The following is a 21935-nucleotide window of genomic DNA, read 5'->3' as shown; positions in this document are numbered from 1 at the left end:
GGATGCTAAACGGTTTTCACTCTCGTGGGAGTGGTATCGGAATGTCTCGGGGGAATGTTTTGCTTAAGAGATTGAAATTTATGAGCATTATCTATGTTTTTATAATTTATTAGGCACAATTTATTCTTCCTTTTTGGGAAGTCTGCTCGTGAGTGCCGGTGAGGATTGGGATAGGGATTTTGGGAGGGAAGAATGGAAAAGATAGGCTGGAAGATAATAATATACCTCATTTTGTGGAGGAAGCGTTTTCTGGTTCAGAATAGCCAGCTTTAAACTCTATTAAATGTTGTCCTGAGTTGTTTTTCCGTGAACCTGAACCTGAGCCCTCAGCTGGTGAATTGAAAAGCCATGTTCCTATCTCCAAACTAAGAAAAAACAACACTTTACTATTATCACGCTCACGCTGAAGCTCACTATCTAGTAGCTTCAGTGTGCATGCCGTACAGCTTAAAATAGCTAGCGCCTGAATGTATGCAATTGCACGATCCACCATCAAAGCTTGGTGCATTTTATCTCCACTCATTTCATGGTGCATGCTAATCGGGTTTTATCACGAAAACACGCGCACACACACACACACACATACGATCGAGCGATCATGATAGGGTACAAAAATTGATTTATCAAATAAATTCCTTCTGCGCCCACCGAGGTACGGGAGCTTTCAAACTCACACCCTGCCAATCAGCCGACCGTGCGCGTGATACGGACCACCGACAGGATATTTTTGGTGCTTGCAAGTGCTCGGAACGCTGGGTTCGCAGCTTAGCGGCACCGATAATGGCGGTGCATGTGCATTGCCCATTCATCAATCGGGCCAATCGGGCAAACTGCCGGGCAATTAACTTCCGTCACGTTGGCCAGACAACAGGGCGATGGGTTTTTCGTTCGCGTGTGTGTGTGTGTCTAATTTATGGCAAATGGATCGTGGATCGAAACAGTGAGTGAGCGGGTGGGTTGGTCTAGGGATAGATAGAGTACCTAGAATCCGCATCAATAATTGCTCATTGATTTGATGGTTCATGCTTTGTGTGAGTCTTAAAAGAAATTAATCTCACCATTGTTTGTGGTGGTTAGTAAATCTTTTTGCTTGGGTAATTTAAATGAAACAATAATATTTCCGTAGCGTTATCAACTTAACAACAAAATCCTCGCTTTAAAAAACAGAACTCGTTTAAAAATATTTTTCTTTCCATCCATGCTTAACACCGCCATACTGGAAACAAACGGTGTAAACGGTAGCCAACAACCCAACGGCTAAGATTTCTTTTAAGAGTTAAGAAACATCAACAGAATAGAATAAACCAACCAAACAAACAAACACACACACTACCGGAGTGGGCTTTACGCTGTCGCTTGAAGCCAGCCAGGTTCAGGTGCGTTTTTAATTTTAATTTCCCATGGTGGAAACGAAGCGATATGGGGGATATGTGCCTGAGGAAAGCAAGGGGGAGAGAGAGGGTGAAATATTAAAAACAAAAACTCCACCACGGCAAAACAAAAGCCTTTCCCGGTTCGTGCTATCGAGCTTCGCTCGCTAATTGAATCCTTAACATTGTGACGGATCAAAAAATGTTCAAAGTTTTCCCTTTAGGGTGGAAAAACAGCCACGGTTCAGGGGCGTGTGTTTTTTTTTTTATTGGAAACATATCGCAGTAATTACCGGGCTTCATGAAAAATTCGCAACAAAAAAATATAAAATCAGGCAACAGATACAAGCCCCCCGTACACCGATGCAGTTAATTGACGTGCGTAAAGCTATGCTATGCGGATCGGCGTTGTTTTATTGGGGCGCGCGCGTTTCTTTCGCGTGTCCCGTGCGCTCGAGATAATAAGCTTAAGGGGTTTTCGTTTGTACTTTCTGACAGGTAACCTTCCGCTTTGTTTTTGTTTTTCATTACCGAAAGCAGAAATAAAACTCGGTTCTATAAAGACTTTAAACCTGTTTGTGGGGAACCCCTTGTTGGTTCGATGATTTATCATTATTTTGAAACATAATTAATTGGACATAATAAGATTTGGGTCGCTATAAAAATGTCGCACTGAATTTGGGGGATCGATTTGTGTTTTATTTTCGTTATTAATGAGTTATGTTGAGAGCGGTAGGTTAAGTTAAGACAATACCACACAAGAACATAATTGCCAACAGTTTCGCTTTAAAAAGTTTTATTTTTGTGGACTAAATTAATTTCAGGGCTGTTTGTAAGCGATAGTGAAAAAAAAGCGCACCAAAACGACCGTGATTCCACGAATCAATTAAAACGGCGTAAAAACTCTTACTCAAGCATATTACACGAGCGTTTGAACCCTTTTGCCTTTCCTATCCCCAGGAGGACCTTTCTCGACGGTCTTTGTGAGGCTCTATCCTTCCCTGCAACGGGTGGAATGTAACGACCACCCGTAAACAAAACCTGCAAACGCAACGCAGAAAAGTTTCAACAAGCTCATCAATTATTGAAACTTTCTAGCTACTTTCTAGCAACAAAAGGAATAAAAGAACCGGAACTTCTTAAAAGAATCCTAAATACCTTTACAAAACTGGCTGGAGCGGACACAGAGAGGATCGCGTTCATGGGTGTCGATTTGAAAGAAAAAGCTGGCTGCCTTCCTGACAAAGCGCAAAACAAGCAAACGAAACACGGTAAAAAGTAATCGATACTGCAGCAAACTTTTGCTTCCTTTTTTGCTTGTCCAAGCATCGCTGGAAGCTAAACTTACACCTTGAATAAATCATTCCGGGTGAAAGCTATCTATTGAAAAATAGCGCCAAACGGTGGGTGCCGTTTCTTCGTGTCGATGAAAACGTGGTGCATTATTCGATCGATCGCCCGAAGAGAGTGGAAAGCGAGGGGGGTGTGAGAGTGGTGGTGGATAAAGTTCCTGCGAGGTCAAAACATTAGCTGTGAGAATCGAGTCTTACGGGGGCTACCAGAATCCCTGGCCAGTGAGCGAGAAACACGAAACAAGGCTTCGCTCGTTGCATTGTTTTTTCGCCGCGACGGTCCCACGAGGCGCTGTGTGTGCGGTGGAAAATTTTGATCGCCACTTTACGCCTCCGCAGGGAAAACCGGCGGACGGGCAGATCAGGACCACGACGGCTACACGACTGGGCCGTAAAGTGAGACCAGCGCACGCGATCACGGATAATGGTAATTTTTCATGATTTACGGCTATCAACTGTTTACGTTCGATTTTTCAAGGCTTCACGTGCTGCCGCGTGTTACATTATGGATGGTGTGGTCTCGCAAAGGGAAGCGGCTGGTTGTCTCTCTGCACCGTTGGCTTTGCGCTCTGCCTCACCACGGTGGTCACGAGAAAATTCACGAGAAATACGCATTTATTGCACGCGTTTGCCATCATCGTTTGCCAAGCGAAAACTTCCTGCACATCATCTTCCGCCGGTGAGAATATAAATCACCTTTGCGGCACCAGTCACAGGATCTAATTGAGAGTGAAATGTAATATGGGGGCAGTAAAGAAAATTCCCGGCAAACGCAGAACGGGATGCAGTATTTCGGTCTGTTGGCGTAACCGTAACAGCTTTAGAATAGCGATCAATCAAACGAGGAACGAGAGTGGGCGGTCAGGCAAAAAGTTTTCAACTCAATCATGTTAAACTGTGGTCAAATCTTTGCAGATCAAGTTAAAGACTTCGAGGATTAAGTGATTGATTTATTAAGGCTCGTTTTCGCTTCTGAGCTACTAGCCAGATTTGCTATAAAAATGTATTCATTTTAAACTCTACTCTTCCTCGGTTAAAATGTTCCGGGATCGATTATTTATTTATTTTGATCAAATGTAGACGAAATATCGTGAGCGTGAAGCTTAATTCTCTCTTAAGGAAAATCATTTTCTCGTGATCGCCTCTCATTTGATTCTCATTGAATGGTAACCATGGTAGCACATAACGTCAACGATTAACGCCAAAAAACATAAAACATTGCACGACTTGCACAAAGGGGAATTTACTACACATTTTATTGTTTCTATCCTTTTAAAGTCTAGTTTCGTGTAAAAAGTACCTTAAATGTTTAACCTAATAAGTAACGTTGCTCAACCGAAATGAACCATAATGAACACAGATAAACTTCCATGACGATTGTACGATGACTCCTCTCGCAGACACATTGCACTGCCAGCTACTGTCAAGTGCAAAAACGCTTAGAATCTTTCTAATTGTACGAACAATTTGCTCATCTTCACTAAAACAGGGATTTTCTCATCCTCACTCCTCCGAAAGTGGCTTAATGGTGTGTCAAAGCTGGAGCGGCAACAAAAACCCCGAACCGCATCCGGGCGAGTTGTGGGAAAATTTAAGTTGATTAACACTTTTTCTAATTATCTCCACTTCGATCGCGCAGGATTTCCAACGCAGTTGCCATCCGAAAAGGCAAAAAGCTACCATTAATTTGTTTCTCGTGTGCAAAGTCGACAGGATTGAATAGATTGTGAGGCAATCGGTGGTAGCTGGAGCACAAAAACAGACAAACGGTGAAGCATCGGGAGGGCAAGCATCGGAACGGACTGTACAGCGAATGGTAGAAGTGGAAAGCGAATTAAGAAAATTGGTACGGAACGGGTGTGGTGTGCTTTGGCTAGTGTGGAGGATGCCATTTGGAAAGGTTAATTTAACGAAGCACAAATCTTCCGCCCACAGGCACCATTAGCAGGCTGGCTGGCCATTGATCTCGTAGCTCTGGTGGTGTGAATCGTTCGAGAGAAAAGGCTTACGTTTGGAAGGTTCTCTCGCCTGGGACAGTGTGGTAAATTTATCGGAGTGTAGTCGTTCGACGGCCGTGTGTGAAATGAGCCATCTGTAAATAGTGTGCGTTTTGTGTCGCTCTGAAGTTCGGAATAATGTTGACAGTGTTACTGCTTGCGACCGTAGTGCAACAGGAAGCAGCAGACGACGAACGTGAACTTACGAGGAACGCTTTAGAGACCGTGCAGAAGCGAAGGTTTGCGAGACAGACGGCAGATCGGCAGTCTCGGTCGGTCGAACGGTGAGCGTTCGCTGCGTGCCATGCCGGGTCGGGTCGGCGGTGCATCGAATGGGCCGATTCGCGGCTAGCCATCCGCAGAACGATACCGCCAAATGTTGTCGGTCGTGCTGAGCGCAACCACCACGATAACAATGAACAGAGGCGAGCAGGAGAATCTTTACCGGCAGTCACGCAATCTACGGCTGCAGCAGCAGGAAGCGAAAGCGCACCAACAACAGCAGCAGCAGCAGCAGCAGCAGCAGCAGCAGCTGCAGCACCAGCAACACCAGCAACTCGGCAAGCGCCACTACTCCTACGGGAACATTCACCAGTACAGCGGTGCCACCGTGGCACTGCCACCGATCATGATCGCCCGCGGGCTCGGCACGTTCGCGATGGACGACCAGCAGCTCCGGCCGGGTGGTAGCGGCCACCCGGCCTGTGACGATCTCGTGCTGAGCGTGCTCAAGTCACCGGTAAAGGAGACGACGAACCTGCTGGGAACGGGGAGCCGGTCGGCCATATCCGGCAGCCCGAGTGCGGGCAGCAACGGGATCACGATGGGCGGCGGTTCGACGCAAACCCAGAGCCCAAGCCCCTGTGCGAACTCTGGGGGCGGTGGCGGTGGTGGTGGTATGTCCGCCAGCGGCATGATCAGCTACCGGGCGCTGCAAGGGTCCGAGGACGATCTGGTCGACGATGTGGAGTCGGCCATCGAAACGACTGAGCTGAATGCGGGCGATCCGCACAAGGCACCGCTCCATCCGGGCGCATCCTCCTGTTCCTCTTCCTCGCCCCGGGCCCTCAAGTTTCTGCGCCGGTTTCGGCCCGGCAAACCGGCGCGAGCCTTCGAACCGCACCACAAACGGGTACCGACACCGATGCGGCGGAAAAACCGGTCCCGGTCGCGGTCCCGCTCGAACGACATACTGGACGGGGTTAGTGCGAGCCAGGGCAACATCGTGGTGGATGACGATGATGACGATGATATCGATGACGATGTGAACGAGCTACCGGGCGTCTCCATCGGGTTGGGTGCCGGTGGCACTGGTGAGGCGGGCGGTGGTGGTGGTGGTGGTGGTGGTGGTGGGGCGGCTGGTGGTGGGGGGAAAAATCTTGGCGTCCCGAACCCGTACTACCCGATTGCGCTGCCAATCGACCAAGCGTTCAAAGCCAAATACGTTTTCCATCATCGGCGCGGGAAAACCGTGCAGGAGCGGTTCTACGTCTTTCTCGAGCATCCCGGCGGGTGGATGTGTTTTGTGTATCACTTTTCAGTGTAAGTATGACACAGCTTCTTTCGAATATTGTAAACTTTCACAGGATCCTTCAATTCCCCGCTAGCGCGACAAAGCGCTGTAATATATTACCTGACGCTCCTTAAACTATCTCTCGCCACCGATAAAGGGGTGGGCAACTCATAAATCTGGTTACAAAGTCTGGCGGGGCACTCGGCACTGTCAGTGTGTTAGTATGGAAGACTCGTATCGCTGGTTAGAAATTATTCCTCTTCGCGCTTGTCTAAGGCTTGAGCTAAGGCGTGCATAATCTACACCCGGGGTTGTGGTTTAATTAATAAACCTCATAACTACATAATTGTGCGCCCATCTACTGAGCCCTGACAGGTGTGCTGACGAAGCCGGATTGTGGTTGGGATGAGGATTGCTTACCATTGCTCAATTTTTCATTAGAAAGTAGCGTCAAAAGTCTCCAGGATACGCTCCCGAAAAGCTCCTAAAGAAATTATTCCCAAAAATCTTCCTCGATTTTAGCGCAAGCATCAAGTGTTGTGTTCGATGTTGTGATGCTTTTCTCCTCTCCACTTTCCCATCACACATGTGGCATTAATTAATGGCAGATTCTTGTCATCTGTTTGCGAACTGCGGTGTAAAGTTTCCGCCCGGCAAGTGCTGCATGCCCGTTTGTGGAAGTATGTATGTAGCTGAACCTACCGTGACTCTGGCTGTTTTTGACGGTGGATGTATTTTTAATTGCATTCGGAAACGGAACGGAACACAAACCTTTCTGCGAATGGGTAAGCAACAGGGAGAAGCGTTATGCAAGACGCTTCCAGGAAGTCACTGTACCCGTGGGGTGAGGATCGGGGATTTTTTCAAAGGAGAATTATAATGATCACGCTCTTTGTTCGCTTGCCTGGTCTCTTTGTTCGGATTAAAGAGATTGCGCTGAGCGTCCGGATGAGATACTCGTGTAAGAATATTTTACTAACCAGAACCAGAAGCAAAGAATCTTTGAGAAGTTCTACATTCCATCGGAAAAATCTTTATCACTTTCTAAACTTTACTAACTTTAAGTAGGTCTACATTGAGCTGGCTTCCATCATGTGCCTAATATTCTAATCTCAAGCAGCTGAATCCGTTCGGCGAAATCCTCGCCGATCCATACAACTTTCACAACATGCTCGCCTTTCAATTTTCTCATCGGCATCGATTTTCACCCTGGGTAAGCCGGGCATCTCCAATCAGTACACCAATCCACCCTCTGTACCCATCAACGATCGCGCAGCTCGTAAATATCCTTCTCCTCGATTGATTTGGAAAGGATGCAGCAGCAGCAGCAGCAGCAGCAGGTTGAAACAAATCACTCTTCGGTGTGCTTAGCACCGGTAATCTCTCGGTAATCTTGGCACCGGTTAAAGAACCGGGAAGGCCGTTGGAGCGAGTGGAGGTGGACCGCGTCGGAGAGTAAATGTTTTACAGCACATCTGGGCAAAGGATTTAAATACAATAGTGAAGGAATTTTTCACTGGCACCATCGAGCTGTTTCACGCTCGATTTCACCCGGAATTTCTACCTGGGTGTGTGTGGCTGTGAGTGTATCTTGACGGTTGGGAAAATGTTCCTTGTCCGGTAGAGAGAGATAGAGAGTCGGTGTTGGTGTTCAGAGAACAGATTGAAGGGATTGCACTATGGTATCTTTGCAGCTTATTAAAATGATTTTATTTTATTTTATTTTTTTATTTTTTTTGCTTAAGAACAGTAATATAAGAAGAGAAGAGGCTAATTATTATTTAAAATAATTTTAAACAATTTTTGTTAGCGTATTTTGTCCTCCATATCGATACGTTGTTGGGAGCACGTCAGTCAAAGCGAATGAGAAGATGTTATCCAAACCGGATGCGATCCTTTCCATCCCTTCTCTTCACCTTCTCTCTCTCTCTCTCTCTCTCTCTCCTTCTCTCCCTTTTTTCCCTTCCACCATCCAAAACATCAACCGTTCGGTTACTAACTGTGTTCCTGTTACCAGTTCGTTTTGCAAATTCCTTTAAGCTCAGTCCCGTTCCATCCGTTTGCTTATCGTTCGGGAACGCAAATCGAGATCCACGAACCGAGCTCCTCGTCGCTCTCGTTGATTCGATTCGACACGAGATCCGGAGCCCGCCGGATCGTTCCATTACATTAATCTAAAATTAATGTGCATCCATCCCGATGGATCTGGGCGCTGTCTTATGTACACGATTCGACGTATTTACAGTAAAGCAGTAACGAACCCGCGAGGATGCAACCCCGTTCCCTTGGCGTGCAATTGGTAATATTATTCTTTTCTCTATCAGGTTTCCCCACCCACAGGTAGCTTAAGTAGCACCGGAAGCGATCGGTGTATTTAAATGGGAAACCATTTTGTATCCTGCATTTTTTACTTTTCGCTTCATTTTTGCTGCCTGATCCATTTTTCTTCGAGCTGCAATAATTCATTAACTGCGTCACAATTTTTACAATGAAATTGTAACAAAGCATAAAACCGGTGCAGTTCAAAGCACACATTTTCACCACCAACGAGGTCAATCGATTTTGCACTCGGCAGCAACATTTCATCTAGCAATTAAAATATTAAACGAAATTAAAACGTCATTTGCAATTGTCGCCCCTTTTTCCGCACGACACCCGGGCACTAAATAACCGCTCAATCACGTAATGATGATGGGTCAGCCAACCGGTCTCGCTGGCTGGCTGGTTGTTTTATCAATTATATGACAATTCGCACATTTAGCGCAAATGGAAAACGCGTTGTGCCCCCGGACGGGCGGAAATCGATTAATTAATCGACTGAATTGACATCTGACGAAATATTGCGCTGATGTTTTGGTACGGAGAGATCAGGATGTTGGTTGTGCTTACTCAAGGGAAGTGTTGATTTTTGTAAAGCCTTAAATTTGTTAACCGCTTTAAAGCTGTTTCATTACAGCTTCATTTACACCTGAAAAACAATGCAACAGTGGAGCCGTGGCTGATAAGGTTGATTTCACAGTGATGAGCATAAATTTAAGATCACTTAGGTTTTATTTAATGTTTTATTCTATTTTTTTATTCATTTGCTTGCTTAGTTGCTTACTTTTTTTTGCTTATTTAATTTCTTGTTCATCTATTTTTCCAATTATATCTTATTTTTGTCTTTATGTTATTTAATTCTTTGTTTATTATTTTTTCTATACACTCATTTATTTATTTGTTTATTTTTATTTTTTATTCATATACTGTTTGAATCTCTGATCCATTTTTATTTCCTTTTTGTTCTTCTTCTTTGGCACTTTAACCTCAAGAGGTCTAGGCTTGCCATTTCTGTCAGACCGATACTATTTCTACCCGTAGCTTGCATACGGGGAGGCGGTCCGGATGACATTGGATGACTTTTCCGCTGGTTGAAATAGGTAGAGAATGCATTATTGGTCATAATATCTCGAAGAAATATACCAAAATGACTGATCGTTTGGGAACGGCGATCAACCTTCAGGATTTTTGTAGTCCACCAAATCTTGATCTTGATAAATTAAGATGTTAGAAATAACCTACAACCTAACTGCAGTTAAGGAACTGTATGAAAGATATTGAGAATGTTTAGACATTTTCCAACAATAAACTGTTAGAACAAAGGATCGAACGAACTTTAAGATTCTTTGAGTTCCTTAAGTAAGTAAGGCTTACATTCGCACATATAATTAAAGCGCGCACTGTACTACCCAACATCAACCGTGTCGTGTCAGTGTTCGTTAGAAAACAAAACCCTACCCTGATGTTTTACTGTCTGCATCAAACAACACAATCCACCCCTCCGTCCACTTGCACCCTTATCACCCATTAAAGGTCCTCGTACAGATATATACATTTTTCGGCACAAGCGGCCACCCTTCACTGTCTTCGTGACAGCAAATGTCAGGCCCACGATACGACGCGTCGCACAAAGCAAAGGGCGTCGCTGCCCTGTTGCTCTAGCGGCGCATCATCGTCTGTCAGCGAGCGAGTCGTCACCAGGACCCGTCGTCATCAGCTGGCCGGGTACACCCGCTACACCGACCGTTGACAGCAGGGTAATACTTGACTTTCAAATCCCCGGACCGTAACCGGGTATCCGAAACGGGCTGTAAAGGCTGCATGTATCTCCTCCCCCGGGGAAAGCGCTTGCTCCGGTGCGGTGGAAAATGCCGGCTTACGATTAGGGCGAACAGAGCCTAGGAAGACAATTTCCCCGTATATCCGGTAGGATAAGTGTTCTTCCGTTATCGTTTGCAAGCTCTCTTATTGGGCTAGTTGTGCTTTTCCCACGTGAAAATTGGGTTGGCTGCTGCCGTGCCTTAAATCTTCCGTTTGAAGAGAGACACGCCGGTTCACCGTTTGGCATTGTTCTTTGTTGTTTCTTGGAAAGACAGCGTGCAGCAAATCCTTTTTGAGGCTCAACGCTACGCTTTCTTGTGGCACAGCAGGTACAGCTTAGCGAGTGCTCAAGGTGGAAAATCAGCTGACTGGTTGTGAGGGAAACTGAGCCGAGCGCGAAGCAAAAGGGCAGCGGCAATGACATTTGCCAGCCTGGTCGCCTGGTCGGCTATGCTCCAGAGAACGTGTTTATGAAGCGAGTGGAAATATGATTGAAATTCTATTTTCAGCCACATTATATATTCCGCTTCCGTCGCGGAACGGTTCAACAAGCATGTGACTATGAACTATGGCAAAAGACCGTTCGTCACACACACACACGGTACGCAAACAGATAAAATATGTTTTTCCCACTTCGAGCAGCGACAGATACGCTTTAAGATTTCAAACAAAGCACCATTAAACTGGGTGCGATCCGGCAGCGTGAATGTGCTGAGCACGCGTACGGTCGTAAAATGGTCGCGCGTCGGATCGTGTTCTTCGTCGAATTGTGACAGTTCAGAGACAGCCACGAGGTGCCGTAAAAGCGTAAAAGTAGTGACACCCGTGGCCACGTCCACGGGCCCATAAAGATGATGAAGAACTGCTTTATTTTCCCTCGGGCACATGCTGGACCATAAAACCATTCTTCCATTGCTTGCACTTTGCCCTCTTGCCACCAAAGCAATCAGAATTCGGAATTTAAAGACGCTAGCGGGGTGTTTGAGGGGAATTGGAAATAGGGTGGGAGAACAATTAAAAAGTACGCTACGCGTTGATTCATTATGAGAAAGAAAGCAATGCGAAAACCGGGGTTGAAGTGAAAATTATATTGATAACTTTGTTGCCAGTATGATATCGATTGAGCCCTATCTCCTTCGTCTTATTGCTGTTCAGAAGTGCTGGCGCCGGAAAGTATGCAATTTGAGAACATTTAGAAGGAAGCGCTGGGAAACTTTGAACTGAGGTACTGATACAGTGAACTAGTCTAAGAAGAGTCTTTTACCAATTGCAGCTATATCTGGTTTCCTTGACGAAATTTCACCCTTAGCCGGATCGTTGATGTTGCAGAGGGATAGGGCGTTAATACCCAGTCCGTCCGTGTGAAGGCATTGCTATCGCCTCGATCACCAGACAGTCTCGAGGGATACGATAACTACTCAAAATCAGGACGATTATCTGTTAAAAGTTAGTCGAAAACATTAACATTTAGTTTATTAGTTTGACAGATAGAGGGAGCTACCTTCGATACGGTTGTCTACGATGTTCTGCACAGTTTTTTCTCTGGGTGAGGCTCGCGTAAATAAGAGCGTATTAGCAAGCATTTGCATATAAAAATTCGCAGATAAGAGATCATAAAATAAAATTTTAAGACTCTTTTTACCTAAAACAAGAATAAGTTCATTTGAATAACGACTTAATGGGTCAAGAAACATAAAAAAGTTAGTCAAAAATGGCAACTTCGGTCACCAGACCCACATCTGGCCTCTTCACTCATATAAAAACTCTTGACATAATTTATTTTAGGATACTCATCAAATATCAATCAAAAGATAAGTATTTTACCAGCAGCATAATTATGATTGGAGTGCATCATAGCTTAATTTTTTAACCATGCCTAAAACCCATCGCCCTATAATTAACCATATCTCTCCGCTTTTTCTTCCAATCCTCTCTCTTTCTCTCTCTCTCGTTTCGATTCCAGATTTCTGCTTGTTTTAGTGTGTCTGATATTTAGCGTACTATCGACGATAGACGAGTACAGTAAGTTCGCGAACGAGACCTTATTCTGGATGGAGATCTGTCTGGTGGTGTTCTTCGGTGTCGAGTACCTGGTCCGGCTCTGGTCCGCCGGCTGCCGTTCGAAGTACATGGGCTTCTGCGGCCGGTTACGCTTCATCCGCAAACCAATCTGTATTATAGGTAAGTTATCCCTCACCCCTTCTTGCTGATGCCGAAACTTACCACCAGCGGCACCGATTGTCTTAGGGTGGGTGCATACGTGCAAGGATTTACCGGTTCCGTTCTGTTTCTAATTTTAAATTCATTAGAAACTAAATTAAAACACGACACTTCGATTTCAAATGCATACATTCGTACATATTTAACCGCAGCATTGAGGCGGGAGCACACACCCAGGCACAAGCACCTTCAAGCAGAACGTACCCCAACGCCACCTGGAATGCTTTATTAGTGCGGTGATGCTTTATTTCCTCTTCGAGTGCTTTGCGTTAATTCTGGTCGTGAGCTGGAGGGGTTTTTTTTGTGTTCTTTGGTTCCAGTTCTTGTTTTGCGGAACATTTGCCGTGGTAAGCATTATTATGCGACAGAGGGCTTCTGGTGAGTTCTTTCCGGCAGTTCCGAAGACCACCCGCTCCGGTTTTCCGACACTAAATTTGGAATAATTTGGACAGTAGGCTCGCTGCTCCCTGCTGCTGCTGCTGCGGATAATTCTTAAATCCCGAGCAGGTGCTAATGTCCCGCACACCTGTCCCAATCCCTCACCACGATGGGCTAATAAATGAGTGGCAATTTAAGGGTACGCCGCAGCCTTGTGCATAAATAATTGCTCAGGCACCGTGGTGCTGTGCGGAGGCGTTGTACCGGTATAAATGGTTTTGCTCATCATTTAACCACACCGTTGTGGCACCGGATCACTCACACCAGGACAGGAGGAGGAGGAGGTTTTAGTACAGCGTCACACCAGAACCCCGGATACAACCGGAACTGGACCCCAAGTCGAGAATTTCGAAGGCTTTGAATGTGAAAGTGTACCACAACCTTACGGAACGAACGCTACACGATGAACACCAGTGATTCGACCTTTTCTTTCGAAATGGACAATAGCGGCAACAAACGACAGATGTGACCGTGTTCCGTGCGGCACAGTTGGGGAGGTCCAACCTCCACTCAGCGCTGGAGGTTAGCCAGGTTGGACAAATCTCATGAATTATTCATGAGGCCGGTGCGCCTAGCTAGGCATGCCGAAGGTTTTCAACGACATCGGGACCTCCAGATCGACGACGTTGTCTAAGAGGGTCTACGCTGCTAGCCGATCTAGCCCAGTAGCTCACAGCAACTTCACACTCCGATTTCCCGCCAAGCATATGTTCCGCTGCACTTAATGGAGTATTCTGCCACGAGCGTTTGGAAAAAATGGAAAGGAATGAAAAACAATTGGAAGCCCTTCTTCCGATGACCCCATTCTCATTAGCATTTCAATTTGAGTTGCTAAAAAGTTCTACCCCTTTTTTTTTGCTCTTCCCTTAGCTCACTGCTAACCTCTGCGGCTGTAAGAAGCAAGTTCCAAGAGAAGAACCCAAACCCAAAAAACAGCTCTGCTATGGAAAATATAACGGAAAAATATGAATGGTAAAGTTGCCTTTCTGTTTCGTTCTCTCGCTGGCTCTTGGGCATGATAACGGTGCACGATTGTTCCGAAAACGGACTTTTGGCACGGACAATCCATGTTTTGCTTTCTGCTGAATTTCTCCGGGCTAATTTCGTACGCTCGTAGTTCGGTTCGGCTTATGCACGGATTTAGTGGAAGGTTTTCCTCGCTGCTTTCTCCATACGTTCTTTCTCCTTTCTGATCTGATGACAAAAAAGGAAAAGTCAAGCGAACTAGAGGGCAATGGCATTTGTGAGGGGGAGGGTGGGGTGAAATTGAGCGAAGAATTAATTGATGAAGAACTACTGAGGGCAGGAAATGTTGAGACTGCTGTAGATGGCTCTTGGAAAATATCTTAATTGACAGACTAAGCATTATTAAATTTGCTGATTGAGGCAGAAAATGGAAACCCGGTTTAAATGATTCAAATGATTATGGAAAACGTGTGCGGGAAATAAATTTTCTTCAAGCAACTGATTTGTTTGCACTTATCGCATTCCCGAATTGGATCAAAAGCAAGATAAATGAAAACATTTAATTTTGCCCGCTTCTTTCACTCTCTTGTTTGGTGTTAATATAATTGAAAACTTTTACACACCATTCACTCAAGCATCGCCAAACGCCAAGCAACAAGTGCGCACCAGCATAACCACGAAAGGCAAACCGACAAATCGGAATCAAATTTGGGCTAGGGAGCGCCCCGTAACTTTTGGCGTTGCGTCCACCAGCAACCAGGACGCAATCCCAACGGAAGGCGTTCCGGTCACGTCGCGGGGCGTTTTTGTTTTTCGTTGTCTGCACCCCAATCCAATTTCGACACAAAGCCTGAGCAACAGCTGAGCGTGCGTCTGCTCTGGTTGAGATTTTTCTTCCCCTTGGCCAGCGGATTTCCACGGATTTGTTCGTTTCACAGTTTATGCTTTAGTGCGCCCGACGCGACCCGTCTTTGTTTCAATCGAGTGGATATTTTCCTACTTTGTTAAGGTCGGTGGGTTTATGCTGAAGATGTGATTTTTCTTCTGTTTTGCTTTCCTTTACGCGACACAAGTTGTTGCTTTTGCTTTGCCTTTTCTTGCACTTGAAGTTAGGAAGCTGGTGAGCTTTTGTTTTTTCGTGCTGGTGAGCTAACGCGCTTTCGTGCTATACCGTTGTAAGTGTGGTCAATTTGGGGCTTAAGGATAAAATGTTTTTCAAGAGCAGCGATTTCTGTGAATGTTTTCGTTGCCGAGCGAGCAGGCGAACAATTTAAAAAAAGAGAGAGATATGAAAAGCAATCGTTTGTAAATTATAAAATACCGAGAAGCGCTGGGATGTTTTGTTTTACATTTATATAAACTCGGTGGACATTATACGGTGGACATTATTATTACCTGTTTTCTGAAACAGGTTGGACAATATTAGTTATGTATGTTTTTTATTATTTATCCTTATGATTGGATACCAACCACTATAAAATTGCCCATAAAATTGATGTTTGGTTTGGCAAGCCATAAAATGGCACTTACCGCCAAGTTGTCATCTTTCTAATTAAAGGAAGAATTTTCCCCTTAACGCTCGCTATTTGCTACGTGGCACATGCACGTGCTCAACTCTGCTGCAACTGCCTGAGTGCAGTTAAAACATAGCATTTTGTTTGCCTGGTTGTTGCCCATCCGAACCCGAAACCCGTTTGGTGCACATTCGGAGAGTTTACTTTTAAAATTATGACCTCCCGGCAAATGGTACTCCTTCTGTGATCGTCGTCCACTTGCGAGAGTGCAGTGCCGGTGCACGTTGTTTTCATAAAAAGTTTTACGACCACCAAATTATTGCACTGCAGTCCGTCATCAACCGCCAGCGTGGTGCATTATGTTTGTTGCGCTGTATTTCCGAGAGGACAGCCGCTGTGTTTTGAAGATGGCAAATATTTTGACAGTAATTGAACGCTATAAAGCGGAGGGCACTGTCATTACAGCGAATAGTTTCCGCGTAATGGTGCAGCTTTTATTTATAGTTCCTCTTTCGCAGATCGCTTCTGTGACCTTGTGTTTTGTGGGAACCTCTGTTTTTAGTGATGCAGCGAAAAAAATAGTACAAGAAACAGCTGGGCGTAAGAGTATTTGCCAAAAGCGAAAAACCTTCCTTTCCTAGGGGGCTGGTTTATCCCGTAGGCAAACGTAGCAGTGGCGTTGATAGGTAAATATTTACCTCACAGCAGCACCAACACAAGAAGCAGTTGTCACTGTGGAAGTCGTCCCCCCGGGTGAAGCCGACAAAGACCGAATGTCCCCTTTCACGGTAATGATGTTTGCGGGCGGCAAGCAACGATCGTTATGCGGTCGTGGTCCAATTTTTCCACATCACCCCATTATCTTAACCGGAAGAAAGATGGGTTAACTTTTAGGAACCATCTGCCGATGCCGTGAAGCACAATTAAAGAGTAAATATTTGTCAATCAGCTTCATCTATTTTTGGGTGCGCTTTGTTGACCCCCGAGTAGAGGTTTTGGGTGTGGGCGGTAAGAGATATGGCCAATTTATCCTCCCCACACCCTTCCTGGAAGTCCGTGTCCCAGTCAAGGAAGTTGAAATAGAATAAAACCACAGATAAGCTGTTGAGTTGGCAGTGGGTTGGGTTTTAGTTCAAGGCTAGTAGGGTAGCAGGTGTGTAGTAGAAGTCTTAGGAAATTGAAATTAGGTCAGTGATGGTGACATGTTTTACGAAGAAAGCTTTTAAGCTGTATAGTCCTCAGAAGAAGAAACATAAAACGTACGCAGCCAGTTTGGTACGATGAGCCACCAGGCGTCTCCATTAGATTTTTACTTAGAGCCACCACCACGTGGCTATAGCTTTTTTGATGTTTTACCAGATGTTTTTTTTTTGCTCACGGTTGAATACAATCAAACCTTAACAAAGCAAAGGTTTTCACCAAAAAAATAAAGCTCACCCCCAACGGTGACACATTTTCAGGTGTGCCGATGATGACGTTCCGTAAAATTGTCGCCATTTACCGTCTGGTTTTATTTATTCATTACGATTACGCTGCCACGCTTTTTTGCCACGCAGCCGGAAGCTAATTTGTGGCCGACCGGACAAACCGTACCGTACCGATAAGCAGTGTGAGAGAAAAAAACAAAATAGACGCGAAATAGAAACGACGCGAAAATTACGATGCGGGACAGCAGGACGGGCACGCTAGGCAAAAATATGACTTGTCAAACAGTGACAGCGGCAAACGCACACCAAAAACCCGCCGTTTAAACTGCGCACAATAGAAAAACATCAGTAACGCGCCCCAGACCGCCAGTAGCACACAGGAAGAGAACATAAAAACAGTGGAGAATATAATACAACATCACTTTTATGGCGATGTCGTGCGTGTTTTGCTGATTTCACAGTCCCCAAGGGGAGAAAAACTCATTTCCCCTCGCTTTAGGTTGCGAACACGGTTGCGATATTTGCGTGACTCTAATTTAAGCGACATCATCCCACATTATTAGCCCCACCCAAATCACACCAACCGGACCGGCTACTAGAATGCTACCAGGGAATGGATGGAAGGAACGGAAAAAAGGTTTTCCACCATTCCGAAACCCCATTGCAATCCATTTCTTTGTTAATTTGGACATTTTTTTCCCCCGAAAATCAAAACTCTTTCGCAAGAATTGCCACCGATTAGTGTCCGGTTGCCGCCCCAACCGAATCGTTTTGGTCCGGCACGTGTCCTTATTGTTCGGTGTGCTCGATTAATTTAGAACAATTTTAAAACTTGTTGTCCCCGCCACAAATTTGGGGACCTGCTGTTCTGGGAACAAAAAAGGATAATTGAAATCGCTAACCGAGCTGTTGCACTTCGGGAAGGGGTTTTCGTCCTTCAAAAAATGAAAAAAGACGACCAACTTTATGATGATTACAGTCCGGGAAATCGGTGGGATCGGTTGCTTCGATTGGAACACCGGTCTGCGTGAACTAATTCGAACATTCGCTTGCACCCGGCAGCCTGCTATGATGTTTTACTGCAATGCGCACGTTTATCACCGCACTGGTTGAATTCTTTGGCCGTAACGTTTTTTGATGACGCATCGACATATTCGCTTAATGTGGATGGAAGATAGGATCGAACAAAAAGGTGTTATTAAGGAATAAGGTTTACCCTTGGAAAAGGAAGGTCTCATTACACCTTATAGGTAATTTAATTCGTTTAATAAAATACCCTCAAATATACCCCTGCACAAGATAAGATCAGTTCGACGCTGCTACGAGCAACAAGTACGCCAGAACAAATGTGCGTCATCGCTGCGGGATGATTTAATCAGTTTGGAGCGTTTTTTCACTTTAATAGTCCTTTACAAATGATGCCGGTGCGTCAGCAAATTTATAGAACAAATTTATTTATTCTCTACCAAGTTCGAACGAACGCGAGCCATCGGGGACGAACGACTTCATTTGTCATCTTGCAGAAGCTGGCGAACGATGTCAGTCCGGGTGGCCATTGTTGAGCCAGCAAGCAGTGTGTACAATTGATGTGGAAAGCATGGTGCAATTTCTTACACTTCTTCCTTCTCGTCCATGGTGGTGTCCGTCACCCCGTTCCCGTCGGTGGGTGAAATTGAAAGCACCCATTTGTCAGTGTCTCGCGAAGATGATGACGCCTGACGCCATCTGTCGGGCTTGGGAACCTATTGCCCTACACAGTAGGAGTGCTGGTAGTTGGCGTGCAATCGAATCGTCTTCCTCCAAGCTGCAAACTGGTTTATGTAAATCGCTATGGTAAACAAGTGTGAGAATGTTTGCCCAGAGACCCAGCCGAGCGACGGCAACTTAAAGTTGGAAGAGTGTGGAAAAGTTGTTTTACTAGTTTTTCGGGACAAATGTTGTTTCTCTATCTCATCAAAACTTTATCTATCAACGCCCCGGATAGAACCCCGGATTAGGTTGTCGTGTCGTCCAGCGCGTAGTGGCCTTCAGGGATTCACACTCTCACGAGCAACTCCATTACAGTTACGAGCTCGACAAACAATCTAAACTCGCCATTTGTTTTTGCGCTCCGTTTCAGATCTTATTGTAGTGGTAGCGTCTATGGTTGTGCTGTCCGTCGGCTCAAATGGTCAGGTGTTCGCCACGAGTGCCATCCGAGGCATCCGCTTCCTGCAGATTCTTCGCATGCTGCACGTGGACCGGCAGGGCGGTACCTGGCGATTGCTCGGCTCGGTCGTCTTTATCCATCGACAGGTAAGTTGAGGCTCACAATCCGAACAACACCTTGGCTCGATTAGGTTGAGTACAGCTGACGGCTCGAATTCTGCCTCCCACAGGAGCTGATTACCACACTGTACATCGGTTTCCTGGGGCTTATCTTTAGCTCGTACTTCGTGTATCTGGCCGAGAAGGATGTGCTCGGACCGGACGGGAAGGCGGACTTTGCCAGCTATGCCGATGCGCTCTGGTGGGGCGTCATCACCGTCACGACGATCGGGTACGGCGATACGGTACCGCAGACGTGGATGGGCAAGATCGTTGCCTCCTGCTTTAGTGTGTTCGCAATCTCGTTCTTCGCACTGCCGGCCGTAAGTAGCGTCATTCGGGCGAAAGCTTCTCGCTGCGCCAGGATTTCCTGTGACCTACCTCACGCTCATCTCGCCTCACATAAACATAGGGTATCCTGGGATCCGGTTTCGCCTTAAAAGTACAACAGAAGCAGCGCCAGAAGCACTTCAACCGGCAGATACCGGCCGCCGCCATGCTGATCCAGTGCCTGTGGCGCTGCTACGCCGCCGACAAGAGCTTCCACAGTGACGCCACCTGGCAGATCTACGTCAAGTCGAGCGACAACGGCAACAACAACGGCAACAGCAGCACCGCCCTTCCCTCGCAGTTGGGCAAAGTGAGTGCGATGTTTAGCGGTGTACGTTTGTATGTTTTGGTGGTACTTTCCTGGCAAACTTTCGCATTCGCCCTCCTTACGCCGAGATTGCATTACCTTTAGGGTGGTTCTGTTGTTGGTTTTCTATCGGTCGGCCTGCCCGATGGCTCCAAGGGCCGGTACGGTTTTTGTGAGTGTTTTAATTTTCCTCCATGCTCCTTCCTTACGGGTTTTTTGGTCTTAATCCTTCGGTACGGTACCATCCTCGATCCTTTTGATCCTTGACGGTGATGTGGTTTAAAACCACGGGAAAGCGTGGATTGCCCTGTGGTTTTAGCATAATTTTCTAAGTTGGCTTTCATCGTGAGTCACAGTTTCGTGTGATAAATTGCAAGATTTTTCTTCAAAAGACTTTAGCGCGTATTACTGCTTTAGTTTTGAGGCATCCTATTTTTAAGTTTGACTAATGGATGTACCTTTAAAAGATATTAACAATGATTTTCATCACTCTTGAGTGAGTTTAGTACATAGAAGCTTCTACACAGATCGAGATTTAGTGCTTAGAACTCGCAGCTCTAAAGGGAACTATTAGGAACATCCATTAGGAAGAGAAAAATATTGCAGGAAAAAAATCATTAACGGCTAGCCTAAACCTTACGTCATTTAGTTTAGAATTAGCAAGAAAATATTTTATTTCAATTAAACAAAAATTTGTAGTGAAGACTGACTATCCAACACTCTCTCACTCTCTTTATTCTTGACCTTTTGGGTCATTTCTGACTTACTAGGTTTAATGATATCCACGTAGTTGGATAGTCAGTCCTCATTACGGGGGAACGATCCGGATGGGATTTGAACCCCAGTCTCAGAGAATGCTCCCAGAGACAGGCTCATGGCTCTCAAAAATTTCGGAATATTTTGTTGTTTGGTGTTTCCATAGATCCAATTCCTCAGCTATAATCTCGGTCTGTGTAGAGGCACCTAATGAATTAACATCACCTTTTTTTTAACACCAACTTTTCCTGCCTTAATCACGTATACATATAAAAAGCGAACAAACAAAACCCCATATTTCATAGAGCTAATAGGAACAAGGATAAGGGTCCTTAAAGTAATCAAACAATCTGCACTCCATAATTAGATCTTTTGCGGCCCAAAAACAAAAACACAAAACCGAACCACTTAAACACTCCCGCCCACTCCCGTTCAAAATCATCCCTATTAAAGTCCAATGCTTGAGTGTTTGTCCCCTATTGTTGAGCACAAACTTCCAATAGCTGTATAGAGGCTGCGAAAGGCGTGGATGGCTTCGTACGTACAGGAATGTACCTCCTACCCGCTCGCTTGCCCGTTCCGTTGTGTTGAATGTGTTGAATGTGTGTTAGTGTTTTGATGTTGACAGTGTGCTGTGTGTGTGTGTTAATTAGTGGATGTAGTTGGGTTGTGCTTGAAGTTGTTGGAAGATGTGTGCTTTGAGTGCTTTTGCCTAGCGTAGCGTATGTCCTGTCACATCGAATCCTGTTTCCCACCAGAAGGTTAAAACTCTCCTTGATGAAAGCATAATACGCCAATCGTTAAGTCTTACATTTAGTTTAAGCATTAAAATTCGCCCAACAGAGCTTGTACTAAAAACCCCTTTGTTTTAGTACAACGATCGTAATCGAGCCACCCACCCAGCAGACAGCCGTCATTTTTCTTGCAAACTAACAATGCAATGATTCGCGGAACGCTATCCAATTATTTTGTTCCTCCCGCTCATTTGCCCGTCGGTAACCGATACCGGAGGCGTCCGCTGTTCTGCTGGTGTGCAACCGGAACATCACTGCACCGATTCCCACGCTGCTCAAATCAATCTATTTCCGTTTGCGTCCAACAGGACGGTACACAAATTACCGTGGCCCGTAGGTTTCGCGTTTCGTTCTAAGCGTGGCTGACGCGTATCGCATTACAGGACTGCATCACCAGACTCGGGGAACACCGATCCATTCCACGCAAATGAGAACGTTTCGGTGGGAAATGACTTCCAATACCGTGAGGCATATTGTTTTACAATGGCAGCAACCCACTCCCAG

At 45.5% G+C, this 21935-nt stretch overlaps 1 protein-coding gene across 1 annotated transcript in view; it reads left to right on the top strand.

The window, feature by feature from the left end:
• The window catches only part of LOC118503519 (potassium voltage-gated channel subfamily KQT member 1-like), a 127350-nt gene that overhangs the window by 91019 nt on the left and 14396 nt on the right, over window positions 1–21935 (top strand). Inside the window, exons 5-8 of the mRNA XM_036036879.1 lie at window positions 12336–12553; window positions 19057–19232; window positions 19316–19567; window positions 19657–19884. Coding sequence (XP_035892772.1) covers window positions 12336–12553; window positions 19057–19232; window positions 19316–19567; window positions 19657–19884 — 874 coding nt within the window. The remainder of the gene's footprint in view (window positions 1–12335; window positions 12554–19056; window positions 19233–19315; window positions 19568–19656; window positions 19885–21935) is intronic.

The sequence above is a fragment of the Anopheles stephensi genome, chromosome 2 (assembly GCF_013141755.1).
Source record: "Anopheles stephensi strain Indian chromosome 2, UCI_ANSTEP_V1.0, whole genome shotgun sequence".
Classification (NCBI taxonomy): Eukaryota; Metazoa; Arthropoda; class Insecta; order Diptera; family Culicidae; genus Anopheles; species Anopheles stephensi.
The sequence above is the reverse complement of the archived record's forward strand: the minus strand, read 5'-3'. Positions and strand labels throughout refer to the sequence as shown.